General features: G+C 34.8%; 1 protein-coding gene across 1 annotated transcript in view; it reads left to right on the plus strand.

The window, feature by feature from the left end:
- Positions 1–5,975: 5,975 nt before the first annotated feature.
- LRRIQ1 (leucine rich repeats and IQ motif containing 1) overlaps positions 5,976–19,991 on the plus strand; it is a 264,993-nt gene continuing 250,977 nt past the window's right edge. The window contains exons 1-5 of the mRNA XM_090275671.1: positions 5,976–6,012; positions 13,198–13,342; positions 14,653–14,764; positions 17,719–17,810; positions 19,215–19,329. Of these exons, the coding sequence (XP_090131797.1) occupies positions 13,202–13,342; positions 14,653–14,764; positions 17,719–17,810; positions 19,215–19,329 (460 nt within the window). The 5' untranslated portion in view covers positions 5,976–6,012; positions 13,198–13,201. The remainder of the gene's footprint in view (positions 6,013–13,197; positions 13,343–14,652; positions 14,765–17,718; positions 17,811–19,214; positions 19,330–19,991) is intronic.

The following is a 19,991-nucleotide window of genomic DNA, read 5'->3' on the forward strand; positions in this document are numbered from 1 at the left end:
CAATGAGATCCTTTTAAAGAAGTTTTTATTTTGCCAGCATCCCTCATTCAGGTTCCTAGAGAAAGAAGATGTGGGTGGCAGTGACTAATTGAACTAGCAGCTACTAATTACCAAACAAGTTTCAACAGATTATATTCATGATAGCCTAATGAAATCAAAATCATTGAGTACAGTCAGTGTCAGGCAACCTAAGAGGGCAATTGGGTTTTATCTGATGGCATAGTGAGTAATCTGACTTATTCAAGTTCATTAACATTTGTTAGCCACCTACGTTGTCAAGTACTGAGCAAAGCTTTGAGTACAAAAACAATTCAAAATACTCCCACCTTTGAGTTTCTTGCAGACTCATAGAGGATATAGATCACCTCAGTAGGATTTTTTAAAAAACAATTTTATTTGTTTGTTTCTTTTTAAAATATTTTATTTTTTAAAAGATTTTATTTATTTATTTTTAGAGAAAGGGGACAGGAGGGAGAGAGGTAGAGAAAGATCAATCTGTAGTTGCCTCTCACATGCCCCCAACTGGGGGCCTGTCCCACAACCTAGGCATGTGCCCTGACTGGGAATTGAACTGGCAACCCTTTGGTTTGCAGGCCAGAGCTCAATCCACTGAGCCACACAAGGCAGGGCTCTAGGACTTTTAAAGTGTTAAGTGTTAACCTAAAATACCTTGCTTCTCCACAGTCTGCCCCATATCTGTAAGTGGTGACTCCATTCTTATAGTTATTAAAGTCATTCTTGACTCTTCCTTTTGTTTTATATTTCTATACTCAAACCATGGGCAAATTCTGATGACTCCATTACAAAAAAAGACATTTACCTTTAGCTTTTAACATAGGCTCATGGGTTTCAATAAACTAAGGTATCAAATTTTCTTTATATTTCAAATAAAAGAAGGATCTTTCCACAGAATCACCTTTCTTTGCGAAGATGAGTGCTGGAAGTGCCACCTGAGCCCCAGAGGCCCACATTAGCAGTGCTGTGTACTACAACAAAAGAAAGAGAACAACTGTGCTTCAAATATATTTTTTAGATGCAGCAATAATAGGAAAGTGTACATTAGATGAAATATTCAGTCTTAAAATATACATAGGTATTGCTAAAGTTTCCTGTTTTCATATACATGAGTGAATTATTAAAACGAAAGAGTAAAGAAAAAATATCAATGAACATTTGGTTAAGTGTAAAGACTGAAGGAATTGATAGTACTTCCTGAGAATCCTCAGAGATTTTGTGGTCTAATGGAGTTGTTGTTTATATTGTCTTTATTCAGATCTAAAACTGACACAAAAGGAAATTTAATTAGTCAATTCCTTTGACCATTGTAGACTACAAATCAGTGTCCAGAGTAACCACCCAGATTGTTAGTCCTACATAAATGGTATCTTCGCATTTTTCCTGGCAAGACACAATGACTGCAGTTAGATTTCCTATCTTCTTGATAGGAGAGTGCCTGTGAATTAAAATCAATTATATTGAAAAGAATTTTTAAAAACTATATTCCATCTAAGTGTGTGAATTGTGGTTCCTACGTACAATGTGTATGGTTGGTGGCTCATGTTAGGCCTCTATTCCTCTTTATAATTTATCTTTTTATATAACAAGCCTTGGGAGAAAGAGTACTAGTCAGAGGCTAGAGTCAGCAGTTGCATTTGTGTTAAATAATAAACCGAGATCTCAGCTATAAGTGAGCTTCTTACATGTCATGCCCACAAGGAGAAAATGCACTGACTACAGGAAAGGTTTTCTTTTGCTTGCTGAGCTATAACACTCATTGACTTTAATACACTTTATTCTGATATTAGTCTTCATATTCTTAAGTCTGGTTAATTGTAGTTCACCTTAGAAGACAGATTCTTACTGACTTTGTGCTAAGAATTAGTATCTAATTGTGCAAGTGCTCAGGTGCAGATTTGATCCATGCACATCTCCAAAAGAAAATTCTACCCAGAGTACTTTCTTGGAAGGGAGCGCTTCATTGCACACCGATGTTATGATAATGTAAATCGTGCCACTTAGTTGTGTGACTTGGACACTCAGTATCGAAGATACACATTCAAGCTACTGAAGTGAAATACATACCAGGATTAGGAGCCATCTGATTTCATAGTGAGTTCCCAAAAACCACAAGAGACAAAGAGAAAAAATAGATGATCGAGTTCCAATCAAAATTCCCAAAATATATGATCAAGAAGATTATTTTCATCTGTAGAAATCATAAAATAACTTATTATTAAATAATATTTGTTTTCTATTTAGTAATAAATGCAGCAACCTAAGTTTTCCCTAAAGAGCTGCTGCCAAACCACTAGGATTCTTTCTCTCTCTCTTTCTAAACTATGTTAGACCCTCTTACTTGAAACAACATTTCTTTCTTTAATGAAATGATGGAGAATTGTTCAGTTTCAGATCTCTTTACCTTTACCTTATCTTCATTGTCTTCTGTAGAAGAAGACAGTTTTTTGCTAAGGTGAACTCTTCTACAACTAATGTACATCCAAACATTTATGTATTTATTTATTATTCATCAGAAAGTTTTTAAGTGACTAAAATGTCTAGGTTAAGGGTTTATTGCTAATATGGCCCTATTAAAACTATATTTTATTCTCTCTGCATCTAGGTTGAGCTGTCTGAGCTAGAAGATTATATATATTTAACAGACTAACTGTGACATGCTTAATGCTTTGGAACAGATTGTAGAACACCAAGTGTTTAGTATATGGTAGTTTGAAAGCAAGAAGAATAAATATATTAAATATGTCCTATGTTCTATGGGAGAGGCAGTGGTGTACTGGAACCAAATTATGGGCACTTTGTATGGTGTTTTCTAGGCCCCCTCACTGGGATTAAATAGAGTTAAATGTATTCAATTATTTTATTCATATTTAGAAAATATTTTAAATATATATTTAAATAAATATATAAAAATAAAACATTATATATATTAAACTTAATTCAATAAATATTGAAGACATGCAAAAAGTGTCTGAACAACCACACTGGGAAAAGTATAGAGATGCACTTGTGTCTTGCAAAAATCAGAGGTGGATAATGTCTCTGTCTCATCTCTGTCTCTGTCTGGAATCTGACTCCTCTCACTTCTACCTCCAGATCAGCTGCTGCTGTGCCTCAGTTCTGTGTTTTGCAAGCTTGGCTACCTAGGGTGAGACTAATCCTAGAGTCTTTCAACCTCAAATTCAAAATTCTTTGGGAAATGTGTCTATTGAGATAAAATTGGCATAACACATTAGATAAGTTTAAAGTGTAAAATGTGTTGGCTTGGTACATTTATATATTACAACATGATTACTGTAGCAGCATTAGCTAATGCCTTTAGCCTGTCACATATTTATAATTTTTTGTGTGTGTGTTGAAAAGAGTTAAGATTTAGTCTCTTAATAACTTTGAGTTTATAATAGTGTTATTGACTATGATTACTATGTTGTGCATAAAATCGCCAGAACTTACTCATCTACTAGTTATAAGTTATAAACAACATAACTCTAATTCTCCACACTTAGCCCATGATAACCACCATTCTACTCTGTTTTTACAAAGTTAGTTTTTTTTCAGATTTCACATATAAGTGATATCACAGAGTGTTTGTCTTTTTCTGTCTGCCTTATATCACTTAACATAATACTTTCAAGGTCCATTCATGCTGTCACAAATGGCAGGATTTCTTTCTTTCTCATGGCTGAATAATATTTCTGCATATAGAAATATTATTTATATGTGTACATATGTCACATCTTCTTTATATATTTATTCATTGATGGACATTTAAGTTGTTCATATAGGGAATATAATTTATTTCCTCTTGCCACTCTCCTTTGCGGGAGCCATTATGCCAGGTCCAAGTCAGAAAGAAAAAGCATGAGCTGGTAACTGAGTTTTAAAAGAGATTATTTAACTTGGGTAGTGAATCTATGTTGGTCTCCATTATATTTTGAAGTTTACAGATCTGTGAAGGTTCAGAGTTAGCAGAATAATCACAATATTCCATTTCTCTCATCCCTCTTGTCCAAAGTTTCTAGCTTTCTCTCCCCAAATTCTCTCTCTTCTTTATGGTCTTAGATTTAAGTCCTGTCATTTAACAAGGTGTTTCTAAAATGAAATGACAAAGACCTTCAGATGAAAAACTGAATTTTAGAGAAACACTGCCACCTGCTGAATAAATCGTGGTTTAAAATGAAATGTCTTTTTCACTCAGAGTGAAAAAGGAAAATAGATACACACCTAGAGCAGTGAAAAAATTATTTCTATCTAATAAAAGCCATGCATCAAAGCCGATGAGTAAAAGTCCAAGAATCTGCAAAAAAGAGTCAATGAAATTTTTAGTTATAGCCAATAAAAATGCATTACATTTTCTAAATAATTTTGAAGATTCTTACCAAGAAAGCTCCATTAATGAAATTAAGAAAGTATTTTAAAATTGATGTTTTGATTTTCCTTAACATTCTTTTCCTCCCCAGAAACTGTTGATTTTGAAAAGATAAGCACAATTTTTTACTGTTAACACTTACCATAGTAAGGACTTTAAATAATTCTGCCTACTAATGTCATTTATTTTTACATTTTCTTCTCTTACCAGTGGTCAATGTAACATTGTGCTCTGTCCTCTCGAATATAAGGACATAGTGAAGCCATCTTGAAACTACTTGTCTTTCTCTACCTGCATTTTTTGGTTAGGCAGTTGAGACCAAGAATGCATTTGTATAACCTGTCAATAGCTGCCTTACTCAACTTCTTGCAGTTTTCAGAAAGTAAAATATTTTAAATAGTTTCTAGTCCTGCCACACTTTTCTATATATTTTTTAGAAAAAATTACAAATAAAATTAAGCTTAAAATTTTCACACATGAATTTCAACATAATATGGTGGCTTGACCATTTTAAGTGAAGAGTTTAAATGGTCTATAAACCAGCAGCATAACTAAAATAAATTAAAAGGGCATTTTAGCATGGACTTCGATAATGAAAACATTCTAAATTTAATTAGACCTAAAACTAGGAGTAGTTTATTTTTGAAAATCATTATCTTACGTGAATGAGGCACTAACGTGTTTTTTAATCTCTAAAGTCTACCAATTTCTCACTGTGTATTATCAATTTTTATGTTGATGCAATACAAGTTTATTGTTACCAGGCAATCGAGTTTATTTTCTTTCAAAGGCTCAGTGAAATGTTTGCTTTTAGCTTACTGTGTGTCAGATATCTTTTACAGTTATAGCCACTTCCTCTTGGAATTTAATTCTTTGTTTGCAAACTTAAAAAAATTAAAATCAGAAATATTTTTTACTAACTAAAATGAAATGTCACATTCATAACTACATATTTGCTCCACACAATGAAAAATTTGATAAACTTTTAAGTAAAAATAAAATGGCATAATATATAAACTTCAAATTTCATATTAAAATAGTGGGCGTCATCGTCAATATTTTGCAATAAAACATATTCCAGAAAATAATTTTTCTAGTTTCTCATCCCATTCTCCCATTCGTTTAGAGGTTTTTGATAGGCATTGAGCAATAATTGATTTTTCTTTGTATAAAAGAAACTGTCGTCATAGAAAACAAACAATTTACTTGCTTCTAATGCATATTTCCAGACCCCACAAATCACTATTTAGGATTACGTTTCTTTGGAATTAACAATTTATGAAAGGCAATTTAACATTCACTAGATGCAAGTAATAAATACAGATAGATCAGAAACAGCTTAAAGGTTGGACTACTTCTATTTGGGTAATTGTAACAAAATGTCATTTCTTTATTAACTACTTTCCAAAATTATTTTCAAAGATTAAAACCAGGTACCTAGGTTCCTTACCTAGCTCCTGAGATGCAGCGTTCGTTCCAATTTCTAAAGGAGATAATTTGTCCTACTCGGGCACCAGTAAGAAAAGCCGGTCCATCTGCTTCGGGATTGGCTGTTGCCTTGGTTACACTTTGTTTGGAGCCTCAGAGTGCTGTCTTCCGACCAAGCCCAGGAATTTAGCTGCTGGTGGGTAAGCTGGGGCCCCTTAAGACCGGGATTCACGGTGTGGGAAGAGAGGCAGCGCTGTGGGAGCCCAGACGGAACCGGGCCCCTCTCCGGCAAGACCAAGCCGTAGAGCAAAAGGAGGAAAGACAGGCTGCGGGCTGAAGGGCTGGCAGTGAAGCTCAAGCCTCCTAAGCTCGAGGTTCCCTTAAATTTTGTAGATTTTGGTAGCTCACTCAAAACTTAAAGATCAACTCTGACCAACCGTGCGTTAGTGACATCCCTCCTTCCTCTCTCACTCCCTCCTTCCCTATTCTTTTCTTTTCTATTTCCTTCCTTCCTTCCTTCCTTCCTTCCTTCTTCCTTCCTTCTCCCCATACATAATTCTGGTTACTTTTAAAAGTAGATTTTACTCTCCTTTTATTATGGTTGAAGGGTGGAGTCGCTTAAGATTTCCCACTTCTTGGCAGCTTTAGTCAATTCTAAGTGATTTATAATATTATCAACTTGGAATGTTTACTGTAGCCCATTTATCGTGGAATCAGTCTAGGGCTCTTCTGACCTATCCGGTAACCACTTGCTAAAGGAAGCTATTGAGGGCTGGAAATGCATCCAGTCTGAATGGAAATGTGCTGTCGGTATAAAAATATACATCAGATTTTGAATAATTAGTGTGCAAAATGGAATATAAAATTTTTACATTGATCTTAAAAATAATTTTTATTGATTACATGTTGAAATAATATTTCAGATAGAAGACGTTAAATAAAATATTTTATTAAATTTAATTTCAGTTGTTTCTCTTTACTTTAAAAAAGTTGCTGCTAGAAGATTTAAGATTACCTATATGCTCAAATGTGTAATTGGACCGGGCTGGTCTAAAGAGCCAGAAGATGAGCAGAGAGGAACATATAATGGAAATGACTCTTACTTTTACTCTATTCTTATTTTCCTGTCTTCCTTTCTACATAAAGTTTTGTCTACCTGTATATTCTGCTTTATAGCCACTTAAAAAAAACTAATTTCTACTAACCTTTGGATTCCACTCTAAGGTAGTTTGACTACAGGATCACATTTTGCACTGGTATGTTGTTTGGTTTCATTTTCCTTTACACAAGAGAGGTTGTGGATAAAATTGACTATTTTTTAACTAGCTTTAAAAATTATGAAAATAGTGCATATTTATTATTAAACTATCATTCAACATAAAGGTATGAAATGAAAATTAAAATTTTCTGTATAAAAAAATGTGTGTGGTTATGTAAAAGTGATGTTATTCTGCGTATCTTCTGCCACTTGGCTATTTTCAACTATTCCTTCTTGGCTACATTTCCAGAGGAGTACAATAAATATATTTATTTTTTAATAACTTGTATACTATTATATTTTATGGACCCATTATAATTTATTAAATTATTTCCTTAGTATTTAGGATACCATTAATTAACTTTTATTTGGGCAATTGTAGGCTCACATGCAGTTTTAAAAAATGACACATAAATATTTCTCATACACTCTGTCCACTGTCTCCCAAAGCTAATATTTTGTAAACTATAGTATAAATCAGGACCCTGGCTGGTTTGGCTCAGTGGATTGAGCGTCGGCCTGCAAGCTAAGTGTCGCTGGTTCGATCTTCCAGTCAGGGCACATCAGAGAAGGAAAACTCTGACTCCAAAAAACCTCCGCTGCCTTGCGGCATACCTCTTCAGGGGAAAGGCTAAGGGAGTAAACCCCGACAGAAAATCCGGAGCCGGAGTCCCTAAGGCGGTTTGACGTTGTAGTCAACACCGGCAACTCCTGCGGCGCACCTGAAGCCAAGCTGTATTGACTCCGTCTTTCCCTTGGACCCTTCAGCTGCGAAGAGAGGGGGGTGTCTGCTGCATGGGCAACAGCAGACCCTCCATATCACCCTGCCCAGGTTCTGTAGCTTCAGCTTCACTGGAGAGGACACTCCAGCGTCATCGCAAGATGTCGATTCAACATGGGAGGAGACAGATACCGTGTCACTCCCGAGTTGGACTGCACAGCCATTCTCGGCGGTGCAGATAGACTCTTAAGAAGCTACACCATCGTCTCTCGAGACGGACGGCTGCCGACCACGACGACGACGACGACGACGACGACGAGTATAAATCATGACCAGTATCATGATATTGATACAATTACTTATTTATATTTCCTCAATTTTACTTGTACTTATTTGTGTGTATATGTTCTATACAACTTTTATTATCTGAATAATGTATACTCACTTATATACTCCTACAATTAAGATACTGAACAGTTCCAACACTTTAAGGATCTCTCCTGTTGCCCTTTTATCACCATAACCACCTAGCTCCAACCCGGTCCACCCCCAACTCCTTCCAATCACTAATATGTTTGCCATTTATAGAATTGTGGCATTTAAAAATGCCGTAGGACTGGAATCATAAAGTATGTCATGTTTTGGTTTCTCAGCCCAGTTCCATGTAGATTCATAGAGTCATCTGTATTGTATCAATAGTTCATTCTTTTTATTGCATAGTGTGCATGCACTACAGTTGGTTTAACTATTCACTTTTGAGGGGCATTTTGGTTGTTTCCAGTTTGGGACTATTAGGAATACAGCTCTTGTGAACATTTGTATATATCCTTTTGTGTACATATAGTTTTAATTTTTCTGAGGTAAATGCCCAAGAGTGTAGACAATATGTGTATATCAGTCCAATTAAATCATTTGGTGAAATAAAGAAATTTGATTTCAATAGCAAGAGGAATGGCAGGCACAGGAGTTTATTTATTTATTTATTTATTTATTTATTTATTTATTCATTTATTGATGGGCGTAAACTCCTTGTGTTCATGTGGGGGGGGTCAGTGGAATAAAACTGTATGACGAGGCAGTAAACATTAGGAATAGTGGATGGAGCACCATTCAATAGGTGAGCAGTTGTCAGATTCAAAGTAAAAGTAGAGAATTCCCCTTTCTTAGGAGCTCCTCTCCTAGTAATATGGGTAAGAAGTGATTTCAGGAAAATAAATTAAAAAATGAGGGTGTTTCATTTTATTTGTTAAAAAACTATAAATTATGAAAACAGGTTACTTGTCTCATTTAATCAGTGTATTTGTAGCACCTAGCACTGCTGTGAATACCTTTGATAGACTTACAAAAAGTTTATTTTGAGATGAATAAGCAAAATAAGGAAAAGAAAGAGGAGAGGAGGGGAAAGAAGGAAGAGAGAAGGAAAGAAGAAAGGAAAGAGGAAAGAAGGAAGGAAGGAGGGAAGGAAGGCAGAAAAGAAGGAAGGGAGGGAGGAATGAAAGAAGGAAAAGCCAAGGTGATAAAGTTCGAAAGCCTTGAGGAAAGACTGAAACATTGGAATAGTCTGGAAAATAAAATAATGGCTGACTAGTACAGTTGTTTTCAAAATTATTTTTACCAAGACCCACAGTAATACAGACAAATAAAACAAACAAATATAAATAGATTACATTGTAACTCCAGCACACATACATTCCTTAGAAACATGTTTTTTTAAAACAATTCTTTTTTAAATAAGTATATTTTATTGATCGTGTTGTTACAGTAGTTCCAATTTATTTTCCCTTTGCTCCCTTCCAACCAGTATCCACCTTCCCTCCAGCAATCCCACCCCCCTTAGTTCATGGCCATGGGTCATGCATATAGTTCTTTGGCTTCATCCTTTCCTAAATTATTCTTAACATCCCCCTGTCTATTTTGAACCAACAAATTATGCTTCTTAAACCCTGCACCTTTTCCCCATTTCTCCCTCTTCCCTCTCCCAGCTGATAATCCTCAAAATGATCCCCATACCTATGATTCTGTTCCTATTCTGGTTTGCTTAGTTGGATTTTGTTTTTATTTTTTAGACTCAGTTGTTGATAGTTGTGAGTTTGTTGTCATTTTGATGTTCATAATTTTGATCCTTTTTTTATTAAGTAAGTCCCTTTGAAATTTCATATAATAATAACTTGGTGGTGATGAACTCCTTTAGCTTTTCCTTGTCTGCAAAGCACTTTCTCTGCCCTTCTATTCTAAATGGTAGCTTTTCTGGACAGAGTAATCTTAATTGTAGGTCCTTGCTTTTCATCACTTTGAATACTTCTTGCCAGTCCCGTCTTGCCTGCAAAATTTCTTTTGAGAAATCAGCTTATAGTCTTATAGGCAAACCTTTGTAGGTAACTCTCTGCTTTTCTCTTGCAGCTTTTAAGATACTCTATTTTCAACCTTTGGCATTTTAATTATGATGTGTCTTGGTGTGGTTCTCTTTGGGTCTAGCTTGTTTGGGACTCTCTGTGCTTCCTGGACTTGTATGTCTATTTTCTTTGACAAATTTGGGAAGTTTATCTTCATTATTTTTTCACATAAGCTTTTGATTTCTTGCTTTTCCTCTTCTCCTTCTGGCACCCCTATGATTCGGATGTTGGTATGTGTAAAGTTGTCCCAGAGGTTCCTAAACCTCTCCTCATTTTTTTCAATTCTTGTTTCCTCATTCCGTGGTGGTTGACTGTTTTTTCTTCCTTATCTTCCAAATCCTTGATTTGAACCTCGGTTTCCTTCCTTTCACCATTGGTTTTGTGTGGGTTTTCCTTCATTTCAATTAGCATAGCCTTCACTTCTTCCCTGATGCGTTTGCCATACTCAAGCACATCAGTCAAGCCTGTGAGCATCTTTATCACCAATGTTTGGAACTTTATGTCTGTTAGGTTGGCTATCTCCTTGTCGCTTGGTTCTCCCACTGGAACCTTGATTCATTCCCTCTTTTGGGCCATACTTCTCTGTCTCCTCATCTTGACAGGCTTCTGTGTTTGTTTGCCTCTTTGTCTTAGATAGAGCTGTCACTCCTGTTATGTTGTAAGGGGCAGAGCCTTAGGTACATATCAGTACGGGCGACCTGTTTCACCCTGTTATGGTGCTTTGTGGGGGGGAGGGGTCTGAGAGGAAAGAAAGCCACTTGCTTAGCACCTGCCCCCTTTCCAGGCACTTTTTCCATTTCCGTATGGCACTGGTACCTCTCTAGCTGATGCCCTGGTCGTCGTTTCCAGAGTAGGTGGGTCTGTGGATGTTCCAGGACTGTGGGGGCCCTTTAAACAAGCAGACTCTGCTCAAAGACTGGTAGTTTCTTCCTCTGCCCCAACCCCCACTGGTTTGTACAGTGAAGCAATGAGGCTTTATTTTCCCCGCCACTGGGACCGTGAGCTGTGCGGTCTGGCCTGGTGCTGGGAGAGCTCCCCACGTGTGCCTTCCTACTTTTTAAAATGTGTGACTGCTTTTTCCACCGGCCTGCTGCTGCCGCTGCTGCTACCACCACCACACTGGGTCCTCTCTGCTCTGCTCCACCCCTCCTACCTGTCTGGATGAGTATTTCTTTTTTTATACCTTTGTTGGACTTCCATGCAGCTTGATTTTCTGGAACTTCTGGTTGTCTCTAGTTTTGAGGTAGTTGTATTCCTCCTTAGTTGTGGAGGGAGACACAGCATGTCTGTCTAGGCCTCCATCTTGGTTGGAAGTGTCTAAAAACAACCCTTATCTTTACCTAGTGCATTTATAGTTTATTTTCTGGCCTATTCTAAGTTTTTATATCCTCTCCTATCATTACAACTTAATAATTGTGCCACTAAATTAATTTATTTGATCCACAAATGGGCTATGATCTGCAATTTGAAGATTATTGGACATGGAGATGTTCAGAAAGGTTGCTGGGCAGATGAATAGCTTGATTGAGCTTGGAGACTATTTGGTAATGAAGAATATAGGTTTTAAATTCAGGATGTCTGAATTAGGATCCTGCCCCCATTATTTATAAGTGTAGTGACCATGGACAGTTAAGTAACCTCTTCAAACCTGGGTTTTCTCATCCATACAATGACTATAATGACCTTTAATCTGTTCAGTTACTATGAAGATTATCTGTCATACAATTGTCTTCTAGTGCCTGCCTTGTCACAGCTACTCAATACATGGAAGCTAATAATGGTGGTTATAATGATGATTATGATGGTGTGAAGATATACGGTCTGTCCAGAAACTACCTAGCCATGTACTATGAAAAATAGAGGCATTTATTGAAGAAGATAACAAAACACAAGAAATATTATTGTACACAGGACAATGATGCCTCAGTCCCCTTCAAAGTAGGCACCTTGGCACCTCACACAGATCTCTGATCTTTGTTGATTGCAGCCTGTACAGTTTCAACATTCTCAACTGTTCTTCTTGTTGCAGGCCTTCCAGAATGTGGATCACTTTCAACAGATTCTAGATCATGTTTGAAGGGTTTGAGTCATACTTTTATTTGTGCTGCTCTCATTGTATCATCCCCCAAAGCCTTCTGAATCATATGAATAGTTTCTGCGGAGGAATGTTCAAGCTTAACACAAAATTTTATGCAGATTTGTTGCTCTACTTACTCAGTCATTTTTAATATGGCAGCCATATATTACACATGCTCACTCAACGGTGTCCACCGCCCCCACTGATTGGTACAATTAAGTCATCATTGTTATGCATGGGCATTCCAGTCAACTCTCCTTGGCTGCCAGGTTACATCGATGTTGAGCAAACTGTTCTCATTATACTAACAATGGCTGCACTTTTTGTGGATAGGCTTTGTTTATTGTAATATACTAGTTAACCTGTACCCATTATAAACATTAAAGATTTAAGTGACATAAATATGATTTTATATGCCATATATTATCCATTATTATATGTTATTTTTGGAAAATGTGGCTATCTCTGGTAAATTTAATAACTCTTGAGTTAATGAGTAGAAACTAGCCATGTGTTTCCCCATGCATAGACTTAGGTTGTTCTCTTCTGAGTCTTTTAATCTCTGAATATTTAAGCTGTTCATAGGTATTTTTCCATTAGTCATTTCCATGAAGATGGATTTTACTGTGAGGTTTCTTGGTTCAGGAAGATAAGCTAGCTCATTCCATGTAACTTATCCCTTAGAGAATTAATAGTCTATTATTAGAATTGACCACTTTGTAATGAAACAATAACAAAACAATTAATGATTAGAAAGAGAAATCAATTTTCTTCAATATATGGTACAACTAGAATATGGTGTGATAAATGTTTGTTAAATTAAGACATCTTTATATAGAACAATTTTTATTATTATGACACATTAAAGGACCCAGTTTTTATTGGCATATTAACCCCTTTAGTTTTCTTTAAATGGTTCTGTGTTTCATTTTGAAGGGTAATGGAAGATGATGATGATGATGATGCAAAGCTCAAAGAAGAAATAGAAGCTGAATTGGATAAAATCAGCATTTCTTCCTTAGAAAAAGATGATGTTGATAGTGATTCAAAATCAGAAACCCAGGGTGATGATAGTGATACAGTAAGTGTTAAGTGTTGGACTTTTGATCCTTTTAACTGAAGTAACCTCTTCAGGAGATACATTACTTTCTCATGGTATTTTGTGTACTAATCTCATGTTTAACTGTAGGATTACCTTTAAAACACTGGTTCTCAACCTTTTTGGCACCAGGGACCAGTTTTGTGGAAGACAATTTTTCCATGGACCGGGTTGGGGTTGATGGTTTCAGGAGGATTCAAGCACATTACATTCAAGCTCACTTCCTGCTGTGTGGCCTTGTTCCTCATAGGCCTGGGCCAGTACCAGTCCACTGCCAGGAGGTTGGGGACTCCTGCTTTAAACAATGTTTTTGATAGATATTTAAATATAAAAAGCATGTTGAAGATAGAAATCACCTATAATTCCACATGTCTTTATGGTTGGGTTGGGTTTTTTTTTGTAAACTTGGAATTATACCATATTATTTTATATATTTGTATCCTACTTTTTAACTTAACCAAACATTCTCATTTGATTATGTATGGATGAAAGCAAAATTTATGTCAAAACTTTAGATCTATAGAAATATTTACTTTTTGAATCAAACATGTTATTTTTTCCTTTGTGTATTTTCTCCAATGTTTATATGCTTAGAAAATCTGTTCATGATTCATTATTTTACATCAAAATTTTTAATCCAATGGGAATTTATGTTATAAAATGAAGATCTAATTTGAAATTTTCTTAAATATATTTAGCTAATGTTCCCTGTGTCACTTGTTGGATAATCCAATTCTTTTCAATCAATTTATCATATCTTTTGTATACATTTGTTTTGTATATGCTCTATCCAAGGCTGTCTATTATTTTTATTATTCTGTTAATTTTTTCCCTATTGTGGTTTTATATTTTTAAATTTCAAATGAGTCCAGTTCTTCCAGTTATTTTATTGTTTCAGAATTTTAACTTTTTTACAAAAGAAACTAATTTGTTAAGTTTCAAAAATAGTTATACTTTAAGTTTTAATGAAGATTTCTATAACCTGTACTTACTTTTGGAAAAATTGGTATTTTTACATTATTATATCTTTTTATCCACAGTTAATTTAAGTGAAACAAAAAATCCTGAGATTCTTTTTTTGATTATAAAATTCAATAGAATCATAGTAATTCCTAACACCTGAAAATGAAAAGCATATTTTCACAAAATATATTTGTTTGAACTATGCTTTTTATAGCCCTTTACCTCATTTACAGATTTTTCTCAAATTTTTGGTGTGGAATGAAATAGGGAATACTTAATACAGTTTTGATAAGCAATTTTATACTTTCTTTTATTATTGGAATTTTTAGGACTTAGATGAATTACCCGAGTCAGTTCTTCACTGTATTAACGTCATAAAGAATAAGAGTAAAACTGCTGAAGAGCTCATTCTTCAGGACTTAGAAGATACTGATTTTTTAGGTGAGTACAGCTCTTATCTGCTTGGCAGATAAGGTTTTTCTTTTTGTTAAGTATAATTAACTTATAATGTAGAAAATTAAACTTCTTGAAGTGCTTATCTCTTATTTTATGCATATATGTTATCACTAATATAACATTATAATATTTGGACTATTCATTTAGTTCATTTATTTTTCTTACTAACCTTCCTTATGTCCCTCATAAATACTAACTACCAACATTTGTTTAACCATTCCTAATTAAAGCCAGGCATTCTATTACTTTACATAAAAGAAAAGAAAACTAAAACTAAAACTAAATAAGAAGGTAGAGTTTGAAGGTTGCTTTTTTAGATAGGGTAGTCAGGGAAAGCCTCTCTGGGGAGGTGATATTTGAGCAATGGTTGGGAAGGTGTGCCACATGGATATCTTGATAAATTAGAAGATGAGCCATGAGGATATCTAGAGAGTTGATGTTCCAGAAAGAAGACATTGTAAAGGTCAAGGTGCACTGAGTGGCTTAATGTGTTTGAAGGACAGTCAACCTTGGTGGTCACAAATATCTAAGAATACAACAGGTCAGATCACCTAAGACTTTTATAAACCATGGTGGACTATTATAATAGTTTGGTATTGATGAGACTAATTTGAGTATAAATGATGAAAATAGTCATATTCTAGGACAACTTATAAAGTAAAAGAACCAAAAAAGTCTATTGATGGACTGGTATGAAAGAAAGAGGAGGTGGCACCAAGATTTTTGTTTTGAGTATCTGTATGAATGGATGTATAGAGACTTGCCATATGTATATGCTTCAAATTTTGCCAGTGATTATTTGTAGTTGAGTTATGGGGGATTTTAATGGTATATTCATTTATTTTTACTAAGGTTTACACAATGAAAATATAAATATATTGGTAATTATATAGCTTAATTATGAGAAAGGTCAAAGGTAACAATTATAGAAAATTAGTACATGAAAAGTTATATAACTACAATAATGGCAGTGATTTAGAAAAGTATGAGGTCCCTTGTATAGCTCTAGACAAATGAGTTTAATAACCTCTATGAGTGACATAATTTTCCAAGAAAATTCAAATTATCAAAATTGATTGAAAAAAATGGAAAACGTTAAATCTGTAATCTGGCAAAATGGTGGAAAGGAATTTCTTTTCAAATGTTTTGAGAAACTAGGAATAATTTTGCAATTGCGTTTTTATAATCTGTCAAGGAGCAAAAAAATCTACAGACTGTATAAGCTACATATTTCAAAAATAAAACTACATAGGGAGAACACACACTATAGAAGCCAGAGGCTAATTTCATTTGTGACTATAGATGTATTGATTAGGGCTCTAAGTTGTAGACATCAGAAGCCATTTGGCTACTTTAAGTAGTAAGGTTTGTTGAGGGGGTATTTGTGTGTTTGTTTTATGGGTACAGTAGATGTTCTGGTTACTTACTGCTGCAAAAACCCTTGGTGGTTTAAAATAACAAGTTGTTATTATCTTTTCTGTGTGTTGACTGGGCTTAGCTGAGCAGTTCTTGCTTGGATATCATGAATTTGGAGTCAGATGTTGATTAAGGCTGCAGTCATCTGGAGTCTTGACTGGATTGTGATTCCAGGATGGCTCACTCAAACGTCTGGCAGTTAATGCTAATTGTTGGCTGGGTGTTCAGTTGGTGCTGTCATCTAGAGGCACCTACATGTGGTTTCTCCCTTGGCTTGCATGTCATCTGTATAGTGAGAAGAAGCATCTCACAAAATTCTAAGGTGGAACCTTGTAAGGCTTCTTATAACCCATTCTTAGAAGTCATGCAACGTCATTTCTGCCATATCCTGATGGCCACACAGGATTAGTGTAGGTTCTGTGCAAGAGGGAAATATGCAGGGTGTAACTAGGAAGTGTAGGAAAGAAATCTTTGGAGATTAGCTACTACAATAAATAACCAATTGTTAATAGAACAGAAGAAACAGACTGTAGGCTGCATGCTGAACCTGTACAAGATATACACACACATACATTGTAGAATCTGTCTGCTAGTGGAGCTACTGTCTAAGAAATTCAGAGACATTTATCCTCCACTAAACTCTCCCATCTCCAGATCAAACCTTCCTTTATCCATCATGGTCACCCCCTGACCCCAGCCAAATTAAAATTAAAATATAGCTCTCTGTCTCTCTTCACACATAATATTTTTATAAAAATAAAGACTTACACAAATATATCAGTTGGTAGAACCTAAATCACCCTTAGAAACCTAGCTTGACAGGAATCTAGAGAATGTTGTTTTTTGCTTTATAGCCTTTCACACAGAAAGCATGCCAGAAAGGTTGTGAATAGTTGTTGAAGTCAGAAATCTGTATCTGACAAAATAGGTGTAAATGGCTAGCTAACCAGCACAACGGTTCTCTTTAAAAATAGTTTACTGTAAGTAAACATCCCCATGACATAACACATTAAATGAATAAGGAAAAGAAGCATAACTACATCTGCACAGATGATAAAAAGACTTGATAAAATTAAATAAAAACTTATAAAATCAAGGAAAAAAGTTCACTTCATTCACATGTTAGTAATTATAATCTTTTAAGCTGATACTTTTATTAAAGTGGTTTCCATATCTTGTGTAAGATTATATTGCTGGTTTGTAGCAGGTAGAATTAAATCTTTGTTGGTTTCTAATAAAGATGTCATATATCAAACAAAACATTATTTTGTGTATGTGGAGAATAAACTTTAGAATATAAAAGGTGATAAAAAAATTAGTGATATAACAATTTGTTACCTTTTTAGAAAAAAATACAAATTTCCTCTGTTCTTTATTCTTTGTTGTTTTTGTATTGTTTTGAGTTACTGATCAAGAATATGGTATGACAGAATTTGAAATTAAAGGATGATGAAGGGGTTTGGAATTTTAATATGTTGTTCCTTACTATAATATTTAAAGTTATAATATTTTTCTTTCTCTAGGCTGTATTTATGGAGCAGTTTCTAATAATCATATGCATTTCAGGATAGAATCATCAACTGAATATAAAGAAAAATCAGACCAATTAATAAAGGTATATGTTCAACACGACTAAAAGTACTCAATATTACTGTTAGAAATTTACCTGTCCCTCTTACTTTGGGTGATAGTTCACTGATTTAAAGTTCACTGATTTAAAAAATAAAAACTTAAATTATTTTTAAGGAAATAATTTTTGGTTTTATGCTTCTATTGGCATATAAAATAAAACCTCTCAAAATTCAATCTTTAAAAATATTAGAAATAGTGATTTGAAACATCAATACTTAGGATTTAATGAGCATGTAGATAGAATACTAGAACTACATTGCATGATGTTTTCCCCCTAAAATTCTTACTAAAAAAATTGAATATACTCTAGTATGTATTACCTTGCTTAGGAATGTAATATAGTCCAGTGGAGACTTTAAATACTGTACAGAAACTTTAAACTCAGAACACCTTATTTCAGTTTTTATTTAAAGATAAAATTAAATATCTCTAAAAAATAAGAGTAAAGAGAAGTTAGCATTTTTGGTTAAAATTCCCACACATCCCTTATACAGGTTCAACATCTTGGATTCATTTTTAACTCTCATTTTACTTAACTCTATTGTTGCTCTCTAAGATGTCTAAAATAATGTGAAATAATATGTGTGTCTCTTACTTCCTGTTTTGGTAACATTAAAACTTGAAATATTAATTTTGAGTTATATTATACTGCTATTTCATTGGAATAGATAACCTATTTCTTTTAATCTAGAATCCAGTAAAAATCTAATTATGGAAAAATATTAATCAAAATTAGGTCTTAATGTATAATTCAGGCTGAAGTAGATAATCTGTTTTTATTTTATTTACTTATTTAAAAAATTTATCTACTTTTAGAGAGAGGGAAAGGGAGGGAGAAAGAGAGGGAGAGAAACATTAACATGCAAGAGATTGGTTGCCTCTTGCACTTCCCTACCTGGGGACGTGGCCCGCAACCAGGCATGTGACCTAACTGGGAATCGAACCAGCGACTTTTTGGTTCACACGCCTGTGCTCAATCCACTAAGCCACACCAGGCAGGGCAATTCTGTTTTTAAAACATTAGCAGTGTGTATATGTGAGCAATCACTACAGATAAGAAAGATAGAAACATATTAGGAGGAAAACAAATATTAGTAGAAATGTTTTAAATAATTATCAAGCAAGTTAATTGATTATTGTGGATTAATATTATAGAGTGATTAAAGTCCTGAAAAACATAAGGTTAAAGTAAAGTTGTCTTACATGGGAAAAACATTATTATTTATTATAAAGACAAAATTATTAATATGCTATAGAATAGTATTTAAGTGGAGTTTGAAGTAAAGTTGTGGATATATGTATACAAATATTCTCTACATTATTAAAATGGTAGCTTTACACTCTGTTTTGGTTTTCTTTAATCATTGGTACTCTTTTAACCTCTTAGATATTATCTGAAATAGAAAAAGAAGAATTTCTGAGAAGTAAAATCCACTGTGGCAGTCCTGATTCTGTTCCAGAGCCTGGTCCTCATGAACATGTGGATGAATATGTTTTGCCAGGTGGACTAAACTGCTCACTGACAATTTTGATAATTTTTATCTTATCATAGTTATCTGAGAAAATTTAGAACTTTTTTTTTTTCAGATTTAATGTGTTTTATTGATTAAAATATTACATTTGTGCCAATTTCCCTTCCCTCTGCTCCCCTCCACCCGGTGGCCCCCCTCCCTCCAGTTGTCCCCCCCTTTTAGATTATGTCCATTAGTTGTGCATACAATTCCTCCCAACCTCTCTCCATCTATTCCATTCCCTCCTACCATGATCCCCAATTCCTATATCATCTCCCTCCCTCTCCCCACTCCCCCTCCCTGTTGACCTCCCCCCAATATGCTTCCCGTACCCACAGTTCCTTTTCCACTCTCGTTGCCTGTTTAGTTTGCCTTTGTTTCATCTCCCTAGCTTCTGTTTTTTAAACCAGTCCCTTTAACATCTCATATAACAGTGGTTTGGATCTAATGAACTCTTTCAGTTTTATTTTGTCCTGGAAACACTTTCTCTGTCCTTCTATTCTGAATGACAATTTCGCTGGATAGAGTATTCGTGGTTGTAGGTTTTGGATTTTCATTACTTTGAATATTTCTTGCCAGTCCCTTCTTGCCTGTAGGGTCTCCCTTGAGAAGTCAGCTGATAGTCTAATTGGGACCCCTTTGTACATAATTCT

Source organism: Furipterus horrens, unplaced genomic scaffold (assembly GCF_987537825.1).
Source record: "Furipterus horrens unplaced genomic scaffold, mFurHor1.1.pri manual_scaffold_4, whole genome shotgun sequence".
NCBI lineage: Eukaryota > Metazoa > Chordata > Mammalia > Chiroptera > Furipteridae > Furipterus > Furipterus horrens.